This window comes from Ixodes scapularis, unplaced genomic scaffold, assembly GCF_016920785.2.
Source record: "Ixodes scapularis isolate PalLabHiFi unplaced genomic scaffold, ASM1692078v2 PGA_scaffold12__126_contigs__length_90152505, whole genome shotgun sequence".
Taxonomy (NCBI): Eukaryota; Metazoa; Arthropoda; class Arachnida; order Ixodida; family Ixodidae; genus Ixodes; species Ixodes scapularis.
This window is the reverse complement of record NW_024609838.1, coordinates 9078028-9100911: the sequence shown is the minus strand read 5'-3', so window position 1 is coordinate 9100911 and position 22884 is coordinate 9078028. Positions and strand designations below refer to the sequence as shown.

General features: G+C 48.5%; 1 protein-coding gene across 1 annotated transcript; it reads left to right on the top strand.

Annotated features, from left to right (window-relative positions):
• The first annotated feature begins 526 nt into the window (after positions 1 to 526).
• On the top strand, positions 527 to 4834 carry LOC121835301. The gene is made up of 2 exons (XM_042289316.1): positions 527 to 3619; positions 4361 to 4834. Exons 1-2 carry the CDS (start codon positions 527 to 529, stop codon positions 4832 to 4834), a joined length of 3567 nt encoding a protein of 1188 aa, XP_042145250.1.
• The last annotated feature ends 18050 nt before the right edge of the window (positions 4835 to 22884 follow it).

Sequence of the window (22884 nt, the reverse complement as noted above, 5' to 3'; positions counted from 1 at the left end):
TCTCGGTTTGCCCTTGTTTTTGGTTAGTGTTGGGATTTCGTCGCGGTTTTGTCGGCTCGATCCTGTTTTACGAGTGTCGTGACTTTTTTAGTATTAGTTTCTGGCCCGCGGGACCCCATTGCGTTTAACTGGAGCGAGGTTTGTGTAGAGTGCTCTTTTGCCGTCCGCGGCGTAGTATTTCACTTTATTAAATTTTTAATCTTTTGTTTGCTTATCCTCCCTGTGTCATCGTCTCTCTTTCCTGATTTTACACCTGGCGTGGACCTAGCGCTAGTCACCGGTCGAACTTAGCTCTTTTGTTCTTTTTCCGTAATTTCTCGTTTATCCTCAGAGTGGATCATTGCTTTATTTTTATTAATTTAACCACCCACTCCGTGACAAACTGGCGTCCGCGACAGGACCGGTGGCATGGTGTAAGGTTAGGGAGACGACCCCACTGCGAAGGAAGGCCGCGAGGAAGAACGAGGGCGGGCGATTTGAGTAATCGTTTGTTTCTTGCTTTGAGTGTGAGAGTTTTTGTGCTACCATGTCGCGAGTGGAATTAACCGCGCTTGGGAGAGAGCTGGGCTACGATGGGGTGGAACTGCGAAACTGGGTGAGAGATGAGATGGATCGAGAGGACGTGCGGCAAGCAAAGGCAAAAGAAATGATAGAGTTGAAGATTCGGCTGAAGGAAGTCGAAAATGCGAGCCCTACGAATGGGTCTGGGGCGAATCACGGCGCCGTGCTAACGAGTCCTCAACGCTGGATGGCGGCCTTTGATGAGAAGAAAGACGACTTAGACGCATATCTCCTTCGGTTCGAGCGTTTAGCCCTGGGACAACTCTGGCCTCGCGACCAATGGGCTACGATGCTGGCATTGTGTTTGAAGGGCGAGGCACTGTCGGTAATTTCCAGACTCACACCGGAAGAGTCCGTTGACTACGAGGGCGTGAAGAAGGCATTGATGAGACGGTTCCGTCTGACTGCAGAGGGATTTCGTGAAAAGTTTCGGAACGCCAAACCGGAAAACGGGGAAACGGGAGCACAGTTTGCAGCGCGCCTGGCGAGCCTATTCGACCGTTGGGTCGAACTTGCCGAGACGATGAAGGAGTACGACACTCTCCGGAACCTAGTACTCACCGAACAATTCATAAAGGGGTGCTCGCCGAAGCTTGCCATCTTCATCAAGGAGAGAGGATCAAAGACTCTGGACGACATGGCCGACTTGGCCGATCGGTTTCTGGAAGCACAAGGGGCCCAGTCTCTTGGGTTCAAGTCGGAAGAGAAGAAACCGAACCCTGATGCTCCACGAGATGGCAACAAGAAACCTGCGGGAGAAGGACGGCCCCCCTTGAGATGCTTTCTCTGCAACCGCATGGGACACCGGGCTGCTGACTGCCGAGAGAAAGGCCCGAAGACTCCCTCCTGCTGGAGATGTGGTCGGACGGGCCACACCGCAAATTCCTGCCAGGGAGGATGCCAAGATGGAACCCGGGGGCGATCTCAAGCTTCCTGCTGCGTGGCTGCTGAGAGCGCCCAGATGAACGACGCGCTCCTTCAGAACGGCTACATGAAGTTGACGAATGGGGAGCGACTCCCGATCGTAAATTCGACCATTGCGGCCGAAACGAAGCACTTGACGGACGGAGTACCAGTACGAACCGGAAAAGTGGGAAAGCGAATCGTCACTATCCTCCGCGACACCGGGTGCAACACCGTTGTTGTTCGGAGAAGCCTTATCGCAGACGAGGACCTCACGGGAACGTCTAAAGCGGTTTCCCTGGTGGATGGCACGGTCAAGGTGCTCCCCGAAGCCAGGCTGTCAATGCGCACTCCTTTCTTCAGCGGCGAAGTAACAGCACTCTGCATGGAGAGTCCATTATATGACATCATTCTGGGCAACATTCCCGGGGCTCTGGCAGCAGGAGAGTCCAATCCCGACTGGGATGTTGAAGCAGCTGATACCGGGATCACCACCGAAGGCGAAGAGGGCAAGGAAGTCGAACCTACCATGAGTGCCGCCGTGGAAACCAGGCTTCAAAAGAAGAGCAGCCAGACGGCTGGATCTAAGCCACTAAAGGTCCCGGAAATCCAGAATGAAACCGTCACTCCCGAAGCTCTGAGGGCAGAACAACGTAAGGACGAGAGCCTCCGGAGCTGTTTCCTGAACGAGGGGAAGAAAATGACTGTTAAGAAGAAGAGACATTCTTGCGAGTTCGTCATGAAGGAGGGGGTTCTATATCGGATTTACAGAACAAACACAGCAAGGGAAGTACACCAACTGGTCGTTCCGAGGAGGTTCCGAGACACGGTCCTAAAGATGGCGCACGACGGGATCCTGGCCGGACACCAAGGCACGCAGAAAACGATGGATCGGGTTCTAGAAGAATTTTTCTGGCCAGGCGTCGGAGCGGACGTGAAGCGTTTCGTCAAATCCTGCGACCGCTGCCAACGAACGACACCAAGAGGGAAAGTCGCGAAGATGCCGCTGGGAAGTATGCCACTCATCGGGACGCCGTTTCAACGCGTAGCCGTTGACATCGTGGGGCCGCTCGCGCCGACCACCAAGAAGGGGAACAAATACATTCTTACGATGGTTGATTACGCTACGCGGTACCCGGACGCCGTGGCTTTACCCGAGATTTCGACTGAACGGGTGGCGGAGGGACTCGTGGAGATGTTCACCAGAACGGGAGTTCCCAGGGAAGTACTGAGCGATCGCGGCTCCAATTTCACTTCGGACGTCATGAGCGAGGTGGCCCGGTTGCTGTCCATGAGGCAGTTATTCACCACCCCCTACCACCCAATGGGAAATGGCCTCGTCGAGAAGTTTAACGGAACGCTGAAAACCATGTTGAAGCGTATGTGCCAAGAAAAACCAGCAGACTGGGATCGGTACCTCGCGCCGTTGCTGTTCGCCTACCGAGAGGTGCCTCAGGCAAGCCTGGGCTTCTCTCCGTTCGAACTTCTTTACGGACGAAATGTGCGGGGACCACTTTCCGTGTTAAAAGAGCTCTGGACCAACGAGTCGCTCGACGGAGAAACCAAGACGACTTACGAGTACGTTTTCGAGCTCCGCAACAAGCTGGAAGAAACCTGCAAGATCGCGCACGAAGAGTTGACACACGCCAGCGAACGCTACCGTCGGGGCTTCAATCGGAAGGCCCGCAGCCGAGTTCTAGTAGTCGGAGACCGCGTACTTATCTTGCTTCCCACGGACCAAAACAAGTTGCTTATGCAATGGAAGGGGCCCTATTCGATCACCGCAAAACGAGGCGAACTGGACTATGAGGTAGACCTAGGGCACTCGACAAAGTTGTTTCACGGCAACCTGTTGAAAAAGTACGAAGAACGACAGACGGAGGGGGCGGCCAAGGCCTGCAACGTGGTAACTTTCGAAGAAGAGGAACGGGAACCGGATTTCCCTTTGCTGCGAATGGAAGCAAGCGAAAGCTCGAAAGACGTTGCGTTTGGGGCGGGCCTTAGCGCTCAACAGAGGACAGACGCCGAGGCGGTAGTGGAGAGATACCACAACATCTTCTCGGACCTTCCGGGAAAGACCGATCTCCTCGGATGTGAACTGAGGACCTCTACTGACCTACCAGTGCGAACGAAACAGTACCCGCTGCCATTTGCGGTGCGAGGCGTAATCGAACAGGAAGTTCAGGACATGTTGAAGATGGGGATCATTGAACGTACAAACTCTCCGTACAATTCACCTGTTCTGGTTGTGAAAAAGACCGACGGGACGCATCGATTATGCATTGACTTCCGTCGGCTGAACGATGTACTTCTAGTGGACTCCGAGCCCATGCCTCGCGCCGACTTACTGTTCGCCGAATTTGGAACTAAGAAGTTTTTCTCGAAGCTCGATCTAACGAAGGGCTACTGGCAGATTCCGTTGGCAGAGGAGTCCAGGGCTAAAACTGCGTTTTCCACGCCGAGCGGGCTGTACCAGTTTCGGTATATGCCGTTCGGCCTCAAAACAGCCCCGGCGGTGTTTACCCGGCTGATGCGACTCCTGTTGGGGGATGTGCCGGGAGTGTCGTTTTACTACGACGACGTGCTCATCGGAAGCAATACTTGGGCTGAGCATCTCAACACCCTCCGGATAGTGATGGAGAGGATCTGTCAGGCGGGACTCACCGTCCGGCCTACAAAATGCGAAATCGGACTGGAAGAGGTTTCGTTCTTGGGACACCTGGTGGGTTCGGGAGGTGTTGCTCCGTTGCCAACAAACGTGGAGAAGATTCAGGCCGCGAAGCGACCTGAGACCAAACGACAAGTGCGGGCATTCCTCGGGCTCACAGGTTACTATAGAGAGTTCATTCCGGCTTATGCCGAGATCGCTGCTCCGCTCACCGATCTCACCAAGAAGGGCGAGAAGAACCACGTGATGTGGGGCACCCCACACGAGGCAGCTTTCCAGAAGCTCAAGAAGGACCTCACCGAGGCCCCCATTCGGAGACTCCCCGATTTTCAAAAGATGTTCGTGCTCCGAACGGACGCCTCCGATCACAGTATCGGGGCTATCCTCCTTCAAAAACACGGAGACGTCCTTCACCCAGTAGCCTATGCCAGTCGGCGGCTCCTGCCTCGAGAGGAGGCTTACGCAACTGTCGAGCGGGAGGGCTTGGCGTTGGTTTGGGGGATTGAGAAGTTCAAGCCGTATCTCTACGGAAGAGCATTTCTGCTCCAAACTGACCACCAACCCCTGCAATATATAAATCAAACGAGACACGCAAACGCAAGGGTCATGCGCTGGAGCCTGAAGCTCCAAGAGTTTGATTTCAGGGTTCAGTACATAAAGGGCAAGGAAAACGTTGGGGCTGATTATTTAAGTCGGCTTTAAGATGTTGCTTCTTATTTCTTTTATTATTATTTTCTCATTGTAGAGTCCTGCTTACAGGGGCGTCGAAGCGCTCTCTCTGGTTCGTTTGTTTGTATGTTCTTTGCCGCCTGAAGACGTGTGTGTTTGTTTCTCCCTTTGCGTTTTGAGGCAGCTGTTTGGCTTCATGGTGTCTGAATTTGTGCTGTGTTTTGAATTTTCACGCGTGAAAAGTTCTTGAAGTGGGGAGTAGTGTCACAAATTCAGGCTTTTCTTGATTTTGTTTTTCATTTTTATTATCTTTTTTTTTTTTTTTTCTCGGACCACTTTAAGTGTCGGTACGGTCCGGGAACGGGGAGTGCCGTGCCGCTTTTAATCTCCAGTTCGTCCCGTCGTATTATCCTTTCTACGTCCCCAACGGGTTTGCTCGTTTTCGGGGTAGGTATTTGTGGACGGGCGACTCAGATTAGGCTTCACCCCGGGGCAAAGTTAATTTGTGGCTTGGGCCTCGCGGACGGAGGGGTGCGTTTGCGGACTCTGGTGCCGATTTGACACGCGAAGGCGACGCCGGGATACAAAGATGTCTAAGCTGGCTGGCGCGCCTTTTGAAGGCGGCGACTTTCTTCAGTCTGGCGCCTGTCGTTGTTGTCGGGTTCTACGTATCTGCGATAATTGATGTTTTGGACTCGTACGGGGGAAATGGATGGCCTGTATGTTTTCCCATTTGGGTCGGCGCCGGATACCTTTGCTTTTCTGGGAAGTGGACTGACCCGAAAGGCGGGAAAACGGGAGGTTGGTCGGTAGTCGAACCTATAAAAAGGGGTTCTGGAACAAAGGAGGTAGTGGAGCCCCGGAGCTGGCCGGGGTGCTGCTCGACGCAGTCACTCCCTGCTCGTGAGTTTTTGAACGTTTAATTTTTCGGCTTCTGCCCTGCCTGTCGGGCAAGTGTTTGAGTTGGTTGTGCTGAAGCGTGCGTGGCTGTGTGGTGCGCGGTGTCGACCTCATCAAGCTTCTAACCGGACCGCCTGACTCCGAGACATCGTTCTTCGGCCGACATCTCCAGACAACGGACTGCTCTGGACTCAGCACCTACCGGAAAGCTAAGCTGTTTTTTGTTTGTTTCGTCTACTTCATCCTCCGGCTCTGAAGTACGAACTGTTGAACTTTGGGACATTTTTATACGTAGCGCTACTTTCTGTCGCGACTGTTTTGGGGGATTGTCCCTTTTGGGTAGCGGTAACGTTCGAGTTCCGTCTCGGTTTGCCCTTGTTTTTGGTTAGTGTTGGGATTTCGTCGCGGTTTTGTCGGCTCGATCCTGTTTTACGAGTGTCGTGACTTTTTTAGTATTAGTTTCTGGCCCGCGGGACCCCATTGCGTTTAACTGGAGCGAGGTTTGTGTAGAGTGCTCTTTTGCCGTCCGCGGCGTAGTATTTCACTTTATTAAATTTTTAATCTTTTGTTTGCTTATCCTCCCTGTGTCATCGTCTCTCTTTCCTGATTTTACACCTGGCGTGGACCTAGCGCTAGTCACCGGTCGAACTTAGCTCTTTTGTTCTTTTTCCGTAATTTCTCGTTTATCCTCAGAGTGGATCATTGCTTTATTTTTATTAATTTAACCACCCACTCCGTGACAGAGGAGCATTGTTCATGCAGGTAAGACGACATGTTACCAATGAAAACGCTACATTTCGTTGAGATCAGAAACGCTATTACAAGATGTGTATGCTTTTGTAGATGATCAAAGCGAGTGTAGTCTAAAAACGTTAATTTTTCGCAGAGAGGGAACATAATACTGCAATAATCGTCTCAAAAACAGTACAGTTTGTTTTTGTTTTGTTTTTTGCGGGAGTGTTGTGTTTGGTCGTCAGCTCTCAAGCACAGTTCACATATGTGCGACCGAGTACGACCGAGAGAGACCAGACCGGATTTTAAGCCTCTTGCGACGTCTTAGGGCCAGCTCCGATGCAGCAGAGCTGGTCCTAGGAAGACGCAAAAGGCTTAAAACCCGGTCTGGTCTCTAGAGTGTGAACGGGCCTTCAAGCGCTCGCTCGCTGGGTTGAACCGTAGACCACGGCTGTAAAGGGGTATTCACACGCGCATCCCACGACGAAAACGTCAGGCTTTGCGATGTGCAAAAGCCTCGCGTTTTTATCTCGTGATGCACGCGTGCCGGGGAGAAATCTCCGGGATTTCTCCCTCGTGTGAATACCCCTGGGGGCAATGAGCCGCGCGCACTCGAGATATCACTCCGCGGTTCCACCGGTCGGAGGCAAGAGGATCCTTCGCTCGCTATTGGCTGACAGTGGTCCTTGTCTGGGAGCACGCTCCTCCCATCACCGGCGATGACCTCGCTGTGTTGCGATCCTTGATTGCTTTTTAAATAGAAAAATCGGCCGCGTAACGTCGTGATTTTAGAGATTTCTAGGATGCTTAGAGCCAGCAGAGTGAGTTATCACCATATTTTGGTGATTTCAGAATCCTCTTGAGGAGACCCTTTTAAGACTAAATTGGAAAGAGATGGGAGGAGCATGGACTTCACTCGTAACCTGTCGCCACTATAGATGAAATCTTTGACTGATTAAAGGAACAATATAATCAATTTTCGGGCTGGGATAAATTATATCAGATTGGAATCTTACTCATCGCATGTCGTTTAGTGGGATAACACAGAACTAGTACGCGAGGGTAGAAAGCCAAAAGCCTGCTTTCCGGTACGAATCATTCGAAAACATAGCGGACTATTTCTTACCTTTTTCGCATCGTAAGCCTTTTCACTGCGATGCATCCGCGGTGCCCGAGCACGTCAGCCGATCCCAGCTCACGCATTGGACACGAACACCACGTCACTCGGGCGTATGCGCTCGTCAGCAATCAATCCGTCGACGAATATTCGGATTCGCGTTCGTGGCCAATAAGTGCCGTGACGTCACTTATCAATTGCGAATGCAAGTTTCGCCATGTACTTAAGAAGCACAGTGAAAGCTTGGAATCAGCGCGTATACGATGAAATAGTCCGTCACAACCACACGCAATTTATCTTTTGGCTTTTCAGTTGATTAAAAAAAAAAGGAGTTGAAAAAAAGTCCTTTCATGGTCCCTTTGCGAAATGGATAAATGGTTGAGTTGGTACCTATTCGTATAGAAACGGGGCAACTGGGCACGGACAAAGGGGAAAATTGGACGAAACGAACGCAGCAAATCGCAAACTTTGACTTGGCATTTCATTGCCAAGCCCGCGTCTCTAAGCCTCCGCTTCATTGTACTTCCGACCGCAAACAATGCTACGATTCGATGCAGACAACCATGCAGCTTCAGAAGGGCACCACCATGGCGCTCGTCGTTTTTAATTGTACGTCTGCTTTCTATCACCATCTAAACTAAAAAGAAAACTAAAAAAAGAGGAGAAAAAACACAGCGCTAGGGTCACGGTTTACTTGCTGTACGTGGTCGGTTGAACCGGTGGTGGTGAAAACTCCCAAAGATGACAAGAGGATTTAACGTAAAGTGGAGTACAGATAAGGTTGTCCTGTTGTTTAAACGCAGACAAACAAGCTCGAGAGATAGTCGAGGCACCCATAATAAAAAATAAAAAAAAGGAGGGACCAACTTGCGTGAGTCAGGCTTCCTTGACATTATTGCGTAGTGAATCGACATGGAAAGATGGACTAATCGCTGGTGAATCGCTTGGCAGAAGAAGCGCCGATTAAACAGGCTCCAAGAAGACGGAGACGAAGCGAACTCGTGACTGAAGGTTTATTGGAAATAACATGCGATTATAGTAGCGCCTATCTGGCTGTTCGCTTAAAAAGGAAATCTCCTTATCTGTCAGGTGTATGGTGGGGGCGCGCTGTACACGTGCAGTCTAATGCCCCTGAATAAGAAAGGTAGCGACATCTTCTCCCTCCTCCTTTGACGCGCACACCTTTTATCTTTATGTTTCGCTTTTTCGCACCCGTGCGTCGACTGTAGCGCCGCCTGGAACGCTCCAAGATAGCAGACGGCCTTCCTATGCTTGAGTCAGAGCGCAGTCAAAGGCCTGAAGACACGGATATACATGGACACAGGCTAAAAGCGCACTGTCACGGTCTGCCAGCCGCGAAGAATGTGCTCAAAGAAAGGCAATGAAAGCCGTGACGTTAGACAGTCGGCGTTATTTGATTGGCGGCATGAGCTCCTAACATGCACTACACTCCGACAGAATAGGCATTCCTTCTCCCTTCTCGTCCCTCACGCACACTTTTATTGTTATCTTTTGCTCTTTCGCGCTCGCGCGTCGACGGTAGCGCCGCCTGGATTGCTCCAAGATAGCAGGCGGCATTCTTCAAAGGATGTCGCTACTTTTTCGTATACAGGGGCTTTAGTGCAGTCCCCTGTCGCTAGCTGTCTGATGCGAAATGCCTCGGTTAATTCCTCGGGAGTGTTTTATACCCGCGTAACTCCCGAGAATTGTTCTTTTTAAATTCCGAGTCGCGTGGGCACCCATCGCAGTGCGCTGCCAGATCGACCGGCGGGGACCGTTTTATTGGCCACGCGTGTTCTCTTGCCCTAAAAAGAACATGCGTGCGCAATAAATACGATTTTAACGCGATGGCGATACGGAGCTGGTTTCGCAGAAATTGCGGCGTAGGTTGAGTTACGAGAAAAGCTGGCGTCGGTGGCGTGCCGCAAAAATCCTGACTGGTCGATAGGATCATGACGTCACAGCCACTAGACCTTGCGCGGAAATTTCAAACAACCCACAACGCTCACGTGAAACGACACGTCACGTGTGGAGTGAAAGTGATGGAAAAAAACAGGACATGTAATGCGAATTAAAGGTCGGCGCATGTCTAAAATGGTTTTACTCTATAAAGTAACACATTTGCATTAAAGGAAAATTTGAAGAATTTTAAGCGAGATTCGAACCCACGACCCTGCGGTTGCGACATGTTTGGACATGTACAAAACAAAAGGTTCACAGTGCTAAATTCATTTAATGGAAATCACCATTGCGCGCTCGTAAAATTTTAAATTCTTTCAAGGTAGCAAGTACGTTGAGAATCGACACCCAATCAGGGGCACATTCTAAAGCGGCGTACAGAGATTTTAGTCTGCAGGCAGATTTTAAGAAATACGCAAGTAACGGTCGGGTGTCCACATCGCCACGCCTCACAGCCATTCTACTTCTCTATATGGCATGCAGGTCCAGGAGCATGACTAGACGGCAGGCACGTAGCCCGGGGGGGGGGGGGGGGGGGGGGGGGTAGCCATAAGGCCCGCCCCCCCCCCCCCCCGAAATTTTCCATCTTGCTGGGACCTCCTCTCCCCCCTCCCCCCTCATACAGGATTTTGCCATGGGCGGAGATCAGACACCTAGACGCCGTTGATACAACCACATCGTTATGGGGGGTTTCATAACGATAGGAACTTTTAGCAAACCGTTCTCCTGTTCTACAATTCCGGAACCTTTGAGGCATATGCTTTTAAGCGCGCGACCCGCGGTCACAGTATCGCTCAGGAGTGCTCTTAAAAGCATGCTTCAAAGGCTCCCTCCGGTAGTGCGCGGTATCAATTGGCGGTATGCGCGGAACAAGGTAACCGTTTGCTAGAAGTCCGTATTGGTTCAGAATTACTTGAGGGAACACAACACGACAAGTCACTGTGGCCCATAACGAAAAGAGCGATAATAAGTATAGCATACAAACAACAAATGTATTTTTCGGCTAGTCTTGGCGCAACACAAGCGCTTGGGAACAGGATGGCACAGTGAAAGTGGATTGGCGCACGATGGCGCCATTGGCGCAACGCTTCCACCCGTGTTGAGGACGTTATGCTTTGCCTTCTCATCATTCCAGCTATACGACAATTATATTTAGTTAATATGAGAAACGTTGCGAGGATAATTCAGCGCCTCATAAAAGGCGCCCGTTATCATGGACGGTTAAAGTTGACATTTCATCGCTCGCGCCATTGTTAGCAGACGACGTAGACTAACCGCATACCACGTTCTTGTTGACCGCAGGAAAGCTAACAAACTTTACCGGCGTCATGGACTCGGTATCACTTGGATATAGCAGACGTGTTGCAAAGGGTTGCACAGAACGCGGATCACTGAAGCATTAAAAAAAAAATAGTGGGTAGACCTCGAGGCACTTAGCATTGAGGTCTACCCACTATCCTTCCAACCAATCAGCGTGGTTCTGACGTCACCGCAACCGCCGCGCTGGAAGCAGACGAAGCTCGCTCTCCGCATAGCGGCCGCTGTGTCAGCGGCCGTGTTTTCGGACCCGGGCGGAAGGCCGCCCACAGTTGCCTGCCTTGGCAACCGGAAGAGAGGTCGCGAGGCGGCGGGCGCCAGACGCTCACTTCCTGGTAGCCCTCCCCGTCCTCCCATGCATGGACGGCTTCGGGCGCGCTTGCTCGCCCTGGCGTGACGACGGCCCGACGCGTCCGGATCGCCCAGGGGCCGAGATCCTCCTGATCGGACAGGATCGCAAACGAGAGCGTATCGTTGCGATGCGACGGAAGCTTGCGCCGAGAAACAAATTCGTCGTTTCGTTGTTTAGGCAGCGAGAGTTTAGTTGCCGAAGTATGGCGACGTTGGTACCCACCGTGTGAGAAATTTAGCCGGTGCTGTACAACCGCTAGCCTGGGGTCTTTTAACGTGCACCACGCAATAGCGATGCGCGACCGCACGCCGGTGCGATGCTCAGCCAGATCAAGCTTGTGCGAGTTGGTGATTGACATTAGCAGCAACAGAGCCAAAAAAAAAAAAAAAGATGACACAGAGAAGGAGAAACAGCGGCCTTGTTCGTCCATCTGTGTGGCCTGCATTTGTGTCTTCGTATTTCTTTTTCTGCGTTGTTTGTGTTGATATGAAAGCGCCTTGCTTTGATGCGAGGAGTACCGTGCAACGAATACATCAATTGTGTACGCTCAAAGTTTTTCTTTATTGTCCTTTTTTGCGCATGGGAGACAAATATTAAAATTAAAAAAATTAATTTCATTTACCATTATGTGTGTATTTCTTTATTTTTTCGGAGTCGCAAGTAATTTCTTTTTTTTTTTTTTTTTGGTTCTTAACAAACCTATGACGTAATTTGCATTTACTGTGCAATACAAAGCAATTATACTTTGGAGTATAACAGTTACAACAATTCGAATGATGTGTTTTTATTTTTATAACCGTGAATTGTTGTAGTCGGGGACATCTTTCACTGTGAATCCACTCACATCGTATTTTTTCTTTCTCGCCCAATTTCATATGTTCAGTCACAGAAATTATAATAATAATAAAAAAATATCGTTGAATGTCATGAGAGAAGATATAATTCCAAGAACACGATTAAAAGTTGAGCTATGTCTCTTCCATTTGTTCAGGGGGTGACTTATCACATGCTTTCCGAATAGACGCCGCGGGGGACGCATTCGTAACAGTCTGGTGATAAACTTGGAGGAAGCGATAGCTTTATACCGGGAGAGGACGCGGAACATAAAGCAGAAGGTTCTAGATCGAAGGAAGCAAATCAGCAGTCCTCGGGGCAAATGTCGTTCAGGCATCCATGACCCAGATTTGAGGTATCGCGAAAAAGCCGAGGAAATCAAGATCTTTCGTTAAACTCTTAGCCGGAATGTTTCCTCAAAGTTTTCTTTCTTTACTTTACCGAGATCGTCTGCCAAGGTGTTGTGAAATGAAATATGTTCAAGTGCCGCAATGATTGGTCCGTGCCTCGCTTCAACATGATAACTTGGCGAAGGGCGAACGCTACGGCACCTGTGAGCCAATCAGACGGGACAAATAAAAGACGTGACATTATCACGTGACCCGCAAGGATGCTCCGATTGGCTCATTAGGGCAGTAGCTTTTGCCGTTTTCCAACTTATGCTGAAACAAAGCATAGCGACATCAAACTGTTAATGCTATACCCAACAATACATAATTTTTTTTTTTTCGTTTTTTTTTCCCCGACAGGAACGCAATCGACAAGTTACAAGCTGCATTATATCCAAAACTTCCTAGCGCTGACTGGAAAGCAAAATACAACAACCACTTAGTGTTCACCCTCGTGTTGGTTTCTTCTTTCCCGATTTGTTTTTGCGTGTTCGCGTTTCCAGCTTGTGTTCTTTTGCGACACAGGTGACTGGCTCCAGATATCTGTGACCTGTTAACTGTCGCGAAATCTAAAATCTGGCCGTCGCTTTTATTTTTTTCTTGGTCTGCACTCACTGTCGTAAAAAACTTCATATATTTTTTTTTTTTCAATGCAGCACAGCAACAAGAAATGCCAACAAACAAACGGAAAACGTGATTGCTGAAATCGCGGTTATAAGGTCAGCCAGCGAATGATGCCTTCGCAGATATCGATGCGGCACGCAGTATATACGACAAAACAAAACAAAAAATACGGCCTTAGCTCTTTCTACCAGAGCAACATAATGTGAGAATTTTTTTTTTCGGCAATATAAGACACGTTTGCAAACCACCAGCTTGCGCGTATACGCTCGAGTTCGGGCGTGAGCCGTGCAACGGAAGGCGGTACGTCGAGTGGCACAGGTGTGAGATGCTGGACATCTCGACAAGGAAGTTATTATAGAAATGTCGGAGAGAGCATGGAAGTGCCCCATTGACAGCCATCGATAAAATTTACGATAACTCCGAAGGCCGATCGCTTCTTTTCTTTTAGTCATTCAATTAATGGTAGTCTGCGAGAGGTGAGTCACTCCCAGACAAGTATGTTGTTTTGCATAGGTAATGTGGATAGAAGATCGTCCACTTCTTGCGTAGGAGTCGCGGTGACGTCACAAAGACGCTGAGCTTTCATTGGCTCCGATTGAAGGATAGTGGGTAGACCTCGAAGCAAGCTGTCTTGAGGTCTACCCACTATCCTTCATTCAGAACCAATCAGAGCTCAGCGTTCTGATGTCACCACAACCCCCGCAATAGAAGCAGACGAACTTGCGCTTCGTAGAGTAATCCCTTTAGCAGACACAGAACATTTATCGACATTTCTTTCGGCAAACGCTACAGTAGCGTGTACCTTACCTATAGGCCGAGTGGCAACGCTTGCTTTCGGCAGATGTTTCATGATCAACCGAATTTTGTCGTTGAATGTTGTTGAAAATACAGAACCGGCAAGATGAACAACGTTCATACACCTGCAGCAGAAACCGAGAGAGGAAATGAAGTGATGGGGTGCACCGTTTTAAGCGGCCATCTCGAAAGGCGCCATTCAGCGTGACGTTCAAGAGCGCATGGGGCTGGAAATTCTTTGGGTCACTTGTCCGACTCCCTTTTTACGTTATCTCCGACCACAACCAACGCTATAGGGTGACCTAAGTCACCAGGCTCGGTCTAAAATACAACGTAAAAATCGACGCCTGCACGTAGCAATCTAAACGTTTCGTCAAAGGTGTATTCCACACATCGGTTTTTTTCTTCTAGAATTAGAAAGCGCAGCTCCCTTTCTGTAAAGAAATAGGGCCAAGAAACTTGCCTGGCTCAACGGCGGGAGGCGACGCAGACGACCAAATCGAGTTGCGGTGCGGGTCTGGCGCGCGTATTGGTTGATGGTGTCGCGAACAGCGTCGGAAGGTTCAACCAACGTTACTAGATTACCTTAGTTGTAAAACTCCCGCAGAAAGGGGGTACCCCCCTCACTCACTCCAGTCCGCCTCCCGTCGTTCGAAGCGCCATCTAGATTTCCGTTTACGAACTATGTGCTCCATAGAGTACGGTGGAACTCCATCTAGACGCCGTGCTTCGAAACGTACGTATCCTATTCGCAACTCCAGCGCGCCGCTCGCCCTCCCGCGGACGAGCGGAGAACTAGAGGAACGGGGACGGCTGCGGCAGCGGCGGCGCGGAAACGGTGGTAGGGGCTGTCACCTTGATGCGTGAAGCCGTTTTAACGAAAAAAGTGAACGCGTTAAAATAGGGATTCTTGTGCTCCGCCTCACAACAGCGTTGCACGAAGGACCGGGATGTCTAATTTCACAAGGGACTTTTCGTATATCGCATACGCTGCGGATTTCTAGTCTTGGCCATGACCGCCAGCTCGATCTGTGCTCAACGTGACGGCAACTGCTCCCGCTAATAATAAAGGACTCTGTAGTACGGTCTACGAAAAGTCTATTCTTTTCCCTAAGTAGGAGAAAACTGGTCGCGCAACGATATGTCGGGCAATACATGTCGGGAATGGGTTTGAGTTTTAAGGCCGTAGGAACATGACCATTCATTCCAATCATTTTTAAAAGATAGAATACGCGTACTTAATTTCAGGTAATTACAAAGCAAATAAAGAAATGCTCGAAGCATTTTAAGAGCGTCTCTTAGCCAGCCGTTCGAGACGAGAGCTTAGACCGGGTAGTTTTGGCGAGAGGGGCTGCAACGTTGCAAATAACACGGTAAAAAAACTAGTAAAAAAATATACGGTATAATAATATATGCATTTTTGGTAGAGCAATAAATAAAACCCCTAAACAAGCCGATTATGGCAACAGGCAGTTTTAGCATAGCGTAACCGCAGGCTACCGTTAGCACGGCAACGCTTCTGGCACGCGCTGAAAACTGTACTTCAAAGGAGCAGCGCGAGCCTTTGGTTGTAATGCTACACTGCACGGTAGCCTGCTGTGACAAACTTCCTATCAATAACCAGAGAGCAGTTTGATCACGTGTTGCAATGCACTAAAACCGAGACGGTGAGCAGCCAGTTGCGAGCCTGTGATACGAAGGCATCAATACTGTGAACGCAGCTCTACCAAAGCTTGACGATCACCGTGCGCGGCTCACATTTTAGAGCACTAATGGCCAAGCCAAAGGCAAACACGATATCTTCATCACCCTCAAAAATATTCTGCCACAAACAGTGACGTGGCCGGTGCGTAAAACGCGCTCGCCTACCACAAAGCTTCGAAGTCGAAGTTTTTGCAACTCTTAAATATCTGCATGATCATTTTGCTAACGCGCATCAACATCTCCGTCACCTGTAATATGATCCTGCTCTAACCAATTCGCGTTTGCAGGCAAATAAATATATTTTTAGTGCACTGACCGGCGTCAGTGAGCAGGCGCACGCGAAACCCTGGAGAATCTATCCCCGTCTCTTCCGCTATCTTGGAACTACCGCCCCGCCACCTATAGGGCGTTGGAGTTGCGAATAGAATCCACTACAGTTACCAAAGCATCCGTCCGGCGCCTCAATGCATGCAGCGTCTATGAGCAGTTCCGTAACTGAGCTAATCTAATAACGTTGGCTGCAACCGACCGGCGAAAGAAAGCAGACTACACGCAGACAAATCCCCTTGGCAGCAAAAGCGCCGTGGTTATCCAGATGCGTAACCAAAGGTACATTACAAAAAGATTGTGTTCATTTTAATAAAGCACGGTGGATGCGAGCTGTCTCGATTAGTCTCAATAAGGAGGTAGCACCATCTATCAATACGCGCATTAAACGCGCCCCGCAACTCGACCTGGTCGTCTGCGTTGCCGCCCGCCGTTGGCCCAGGCAAGTTTGTTGGCCCTATTTTTTTACAGAAAGATAGCTACGCTTTGTAATTTAATAAGAAAAAAACGACTTGTGACATACACCTTTGACGAAAAGTGCAGATTGCTGAGTGCAGGCGTCGATTTTTACAGTCCCTTTAAGATAGAGCCTGGTCACTTGGGTCACCTTATATATGATCAGATAACGCCCATCAAGCAGTGCCAAAGGTATACATCATCAGGGCGCTTGTCATCATTCTGGGATCGCTATCATCAACGAAACCAATCACCTGCAGAAAAAAAAAAAAGAACGGCATGCATGTTTACTGTGCGTGAATGCTTTAGGTAGTCATAAAAAACGCGCAAAGAGGGCGCCATGACGAGGCACTTTGGACGCATCTGAATTTGTTTAATTGGAGTTTAGCGTTGGCTGCGCTCCGATTCAATGTGAAACCGACTATAGTGGTCGGTTTCACATTATATATTATCACAATTATATATTATAACAATATATTATTCAAGCTTCGAAATATAATCTTTTTTTTTTTTTTTCCTGGGCGCATATATACTAAATTTACTCCTTCAGCTATTTCCAGAACTTGAGGATGCATGCTTACAAGTCGGGGAATTTGCTGTGTTATTGTTTCCGTGAGTTCGGTTATCGCACTAGGGCAGAAGCAAACATAAAGCGCGTTTATTTTGGGCAAAAATACGGGCAGCGATTGCCGCCGGCCACGAGGCGATCCTCTCTGTCGCCTGTCATCTGTCCGTTCAGAGCATCATGACGTCATCGACGGCATCCACGAACCAGCTTAGAGGAGAGCGAACGTCATCTGACCCCACTGATGACGTCACTTCCGATAGTTTTCCCCTCCGCTCTCGCGCTTTCCTGCCCTCGGCTCGCCGAAACGGGCGTGTCTACGTCGAACTTTTAATCGGCTTTTACGACGCTCCTACTAAGGTGATCGAAAAAAACTTGAGACATAATTTCTAAGGTATCTGTATTACCAGCTTTACTGTTTGTTCGAACCCAAGCACCTCTTCAGCTTTCCTTTAATTCTCACACATCTGAAGAAAAAAATAATAATTATAGATATAAATAAAAAAAATAAGAATCTGGAACTTTTTTTACTTTGTTCCCAATGAAAAGCGCTTTTTCCATCGAGAAATACAGTTGCAGGAGTTTGGTGTCCTAGTTTCTGGAGTTGAACACTCTTGGCAATGTTCATGAACTATGCGATTGCAAATGAGACTGTCAGAAATCAGTCATCCTGCTGGGACAGATCATGCTTCTCTCCAGGCATCACTCACACCTTGCATGGTTCACAAGCTCCAGTATACCGTTCCAACGCAGCTGGCACAAGCTGTGAGGTGATAATACTCAATCTGTGTGGGTCAGCTACCTCGCTTCGCGATCGAAGTGATTTCGAAATCTCATGAATGCCGCAGGACGTCCACGAAAGGGCAAGTGCCGCAACGTCTAGCGCCGTATCGCCCGCTTTTGGTTCATGGAGTGGATTCAGAATTACATGTCCCAAGAGCCTTCTCGAGCTCACGAAGTCAGAGATTAACAGGCGGTGTTGATGTTTGTTCTTGGTTCGCCTTTAGTGTAAGTGGAAATATTAGGATGCAATTAGTTTTACTCGGTATTCTTGCGCCGACCAAATAAATAATTATTACACGGAAGAAGCTATTGCTCGGACAACATATTTAGGCTTTGGAGTTGTACGAAAATTGTTATAGTATAGCCATAAGATTTCTATTTTTATTTATTTTTTTCACGGGGGGGAGGGGCGAAGCCTTGCGCAATAAAAAAAAATTACTTTTGTAAAAAAAAATGTCTGACGCAAACAAACGTTTTCTTAAAATAAAAAAATAAAAAAAACTGCGATAGTTTAGTGTTTTGTTGGAAATAACTATAGAATCGTTTTCACCTCAAGAAAAAAGAATGTTTTACGCATTGCTCCTACGCGGTGCGAAGTAGTTCTTACAAGACTTGGTTGTCTGAGTAAGAAGCGATGCCTATGGTGTTTGAAGTGTGTACATGTTGATAAGATAATTAGTGTCTAATCTAAAATGTGCCCACATATATCTTAATTCTCTACATAAAGTGGGGAATTGTAAGGCTCCGCGAGGGGCCGGGCTTTTTTTTTTTTTTTTTTCTGCGGTTTTTGTGTAAAACGAGTATAGCTTCTTTTATGCCAGGAAGCGGTTTGACGCGCCTCGCCAATACTGAAACACCATATCGCAAATCCCAGAGACAAGCAAACTTAGCATCGAGAGCAAGTCTGCATACGATTATGAATGTGGCGGAATGGCGGCCACTCCCGAGGGTTAGCGATGTCAGAAAATCATTCCGCCTATAATCACCTAAACGTGAAGATAAAGAAAAAGAAGAAAAAAATATTCGAGGCTGGATGAATGATATTGGCTAAACTCTTTGTATCGGACGGTAACTTCCGCCACCTAGTTTAGAAAAAAACGCACTTGCCAAAAAAACTTTTTTTTTTTTTTTTTTTTTTTTTTTTTGCGGGGCATGAAGCGTTTGATTGGATCCGAGCCTACGGCTAACGCTGACGCAGCGCTCATTTTCGATAACGAGCTGAGCAGAGTTTGCCTCGAACGCGGAACGTAGCCCCCGCGTCCAACACGTAATCAGGGCTCGTGCCCAAACAATGGCGGACCCGGCTAATTGGCTAAGCAGCTTCCAGATGGCGCCCGCGTTTGAAAATGGTCAGAGCCGTTTATACTGAGAGAGTTTGGTTAGTGGACGGAGCTTGTTGCCGTCTAGAACCAGCGGATTTCGCGATAACGCAAAATGGCGTTACTTCTTTGTCTCGTTTCTTCCTGAGAAATTGCATATAGTAACTTCCTACGAGTCAGAGCCACAAAAATGGCGGACGGAAGTAGTCATCTTCCGGTTGTCAGACTACGCTGCTGTGGTTTCCGGACTGTCAATATCACCTCAGGAAGGTCAAACTCTCTCAGTATAAACGACTCTGAAAAGGGTTAGGGTGCCTACGGTGTTTGTCCGCCTCAGGGTGTGAAGACATCCTTTGCTGCACTAAGCGGGCCAGCGCGTGACGCGCTGGTGCACTAAGCGCGCGTGATTTGTGCGTTAAAGGGGTACTCCGCCGATTTCTTCATGGTCCCCGATTTGCTTGAAATTTTGCTACACTCGCCAAACAACATCGCCAAAATAGTATCCCAAATATTAGGTCAAAATAATTTTTTTTCACGAAGTTATTGAATTTACAATGTTGGTCCTCACCGTGTTTTTCAAACTGAAAGTCTCTACTGGCAACAATGAAAAAGTGACGTCATTGGAAGTGCAGGGGTTCACTCTTTGGACTGTAGAATTTGTTCCCAACTGATTTGAAGCAGTTTCATGGTGTCAAATGAATGCCTTGGAAGCTCGCTCCAGTCCCCGCGCTCCAGCACGGAACAAATAATTGGCATATTCTATTTTTTAGACTGCTCGCCCGACTGGCAAGCTGAACTTCCACTGACGTCACGGCCCTGAAAAGGGCGGGTATATTTGAATGTCTGTTTTTGCATCATTTTCATTTGCCGATTTCGCAATAACTATTATGAATTTCACGATATTAAATAGCATTCCAGAAAGGGTAAAGGCCTGGGAGTCAGAAAATATAGTTAGTTGAGGTAGCTCAAAAATCGGCGGAGTACCCCTTTAAAACGCTGCCTAAAGCACTAGCCAGGGTTATACGCGCGCTCGAGACGAGTCGCACCGATTTGCGCGCACTTTGAAATACGTAAAAAAAAAAAAAAAAAAGAAAGAAAGCCGATGGGGCGGAAAATGGCCGAGATGTTACCACTCGAGCAAAAGCTTGCGTTTGTACGAAGGCCTTCGTACAAACGCGCGCTTTTGCTCGAGTTCATAATCGCTGACAGGTTAAGGGGGAAGCCCCTCCTAACCCTTTCTCTTTAGATTTGGGTTTAGCAGAGCAGACGCCTCCTTTCCAACGTTCGCTTTGGTAAAGTGGGAAAGGGTGGGAGGAGCTTCCCCTGAACTATTATCCTGTCACCATGGAGGTGCGAAGCTTCTTGAGTCGACGAGGGGTGAAGCCAGAAGTGAGGAGGAACCTGTGCCCAACGATGATCTAAACCGATAGACCCCCGAAAGTGACCGAATCAGATATTGGCGCCAAGTCAGATCTCCTTTTCGTCCAATAGCGTCTCTCGGTTTCGGTCATTCGATTGGGGACGTGTCCCTCGACACTTCTGGCTTCATCTCTGGTGGCCTCGTGTCGCCTCCAGAAGCTTTCCTACCTCCATGCCAGGAACAAGACAGGCGGACAGGACGGAGGGTCAAGATTTCTGCGTTGTTCGCACCTTCTTGTGTATTGCTTCGTAATTATCCGGCCTCCAACACGGGTCCACGAGGGGTTCGCCTGAAAAGTAATTCTGTTGCAAGTACGTTTAGACGGCAGGAGGTTAGTGTGAGCCCCAGAGAACGTCTGGTGTCTCTGCCGTCGATGAGAAACTTAGCCAGCGCAGTGTACGGCCACTTGCCCTGATGTCTTCAACATGCATCAATTAGTCGCGTTTACACGACAACACGCCGGTATTATGCCCCACCAGATCGAAATGGGAAAGGGTAGGGACTGCAGGCCAGGATCCCTGTGTTCCGCAGCGCAAGCTTTTGCTCCATGTGCTCCGAGCACACTCAATAACCGATTTGGCTGGCCTGCCTTATCGCGGTAGGGTCGTAGTGGAGGGGATAATTCACCAGTGCTTAAATTCTGGGGGGTTTAGGGGGTCCGGGACCCCCCTCGAATTTTGGCGGGGGGTCTAAGACCCCCCGTTTTACCTGTTCCCTCTGTCTTAGTTTTGTGCTTGGGGAACAGAGATGAAAAATTATCGATAAATTGAAAGGATACATAGCTGTAGAAAAAAGCTGTAGAAGTTTCGGTTTAACGTCATCGAAGAAGCGTACGAATAAAGCCCCCTCCCCGCTTTTTCCGAGGGCCTCTACCTGTGTTCGAGCTAGGAGAGACCCCCCCCCCCCCCGACTGGAGGCGGCAGACTTTAAGCCCTTCACGGCTATATATATCGGGGAATTCTTTCACCACGGATCGGAGTACAGCGGAAACTAGATGCACGGGGGCAGACAATAGGCCAAGGACTCAGAATGTGCTCATCCCAGCCAGTTTTCGATCCGTTTATGGCACGTCAGCAGCAACACATTTGGTATTTTTTATTTTTAGTAAGAGCACGAGAGTATCGTACCGGAAGGCCATAAATGAACTAGACGATACATTCATGCAGGCAATGTTTACGCAGTAATTGTATAAAATTATATTTTTTAGCCCTTCGGTAAAGTTGCAAGGACAAATGGCGAAAAAAAAATCTTCACGTGGAAACGTGGGACAAAGAGTAAGGAGTTTTCTTAGATCGTTGGAATAGCTTCAATAACCACACTCGAAACGTCGGATGCATCTGTGTGCGTGTATCTTATCGGGTGTCTGTATCAGGGCACAAAAACGATATACTGAAACTTTCCAATCTCGCCACACAGAAACACCAGGCAATGTCGTCGTCCCCCTTTCCCAACGACAATGATGATAATATCCGACGTGAAACTCCGTTTAGTAACAAAAGAAGGTGGTGCCATCTGGTCGCCCGCTACAGAAGCTATGGCCGAAAAGCTCTGGAATAAATGAAAGCGCGAATTCATGTCGAAGCTCCAGGTTTGACTGGATTGTTGAATCTTCAAACGTTTAGCGAAGTACGACTAAGTTTAAATTTTTGTACCGTCTTCTACAAAAAAAAAAAAAAAAACTTAATTATTTAAAAGTATAGGGTTTTAAAAATGTCCTTTTATAGGTTTTATGTATTAATTATCGATGTTTACATAATATAACCGCAAACAGAGGGGCTTGTTAAACTGCTGACTCACTCCCCCGCCAGGCGACGCCCAGGTCGCTTTTAACTTACACAAATGCGCATGATAGTCACTAACTCCGCTTGTCGAACTTGGGTTTAGAGTTCAAAAAAGCCAATCCCGGTCGAACTCGAACCTCGCCAGTTCAACGACATCAGTAGATACCATAACGAACCACTCTGTTTCTCTTTCTCCCCATCTTCATACCATCCAGTCAGGTAGCTACTTGCCACTGTGGAGGAAGTTGCAAGACGATCCAAGTCGATCCAACGTACCACGGTGCTTCACTGAACCCTTGGGATAAAAACAGGCGAAACCGAAGAGACGTTGACATATCACGTGAGAGCGGTTTTTACGCAATTCTTACGTGAAGATCCCCCATACCAATTTAGAATGGATATTTTTACCGACGACTTGAGTACACTAACGTGGGATTCCTTTAGACGAGGGGCGATTGCAAACTGCCAACGTGCGCTCGTACAACCATTAGAATTTGAAACATTAGAAAGTTTTAGCAAATCGTGTTTTCAGTCCGCTGCTACTTCGACGCATGCTCTGAAGCGCGCGCCCGTAGCGGGCCTTTAAAAACGATTACTGAAACTTCCTAATAGGAACTTTTAGAAAACCGTTACTGTGTTTCGCGTACCGTACTACTGGAGCCTTTGAAGGATGCTCTTAAGCACGCGCCCCGCGGTCAGGGTATCACTC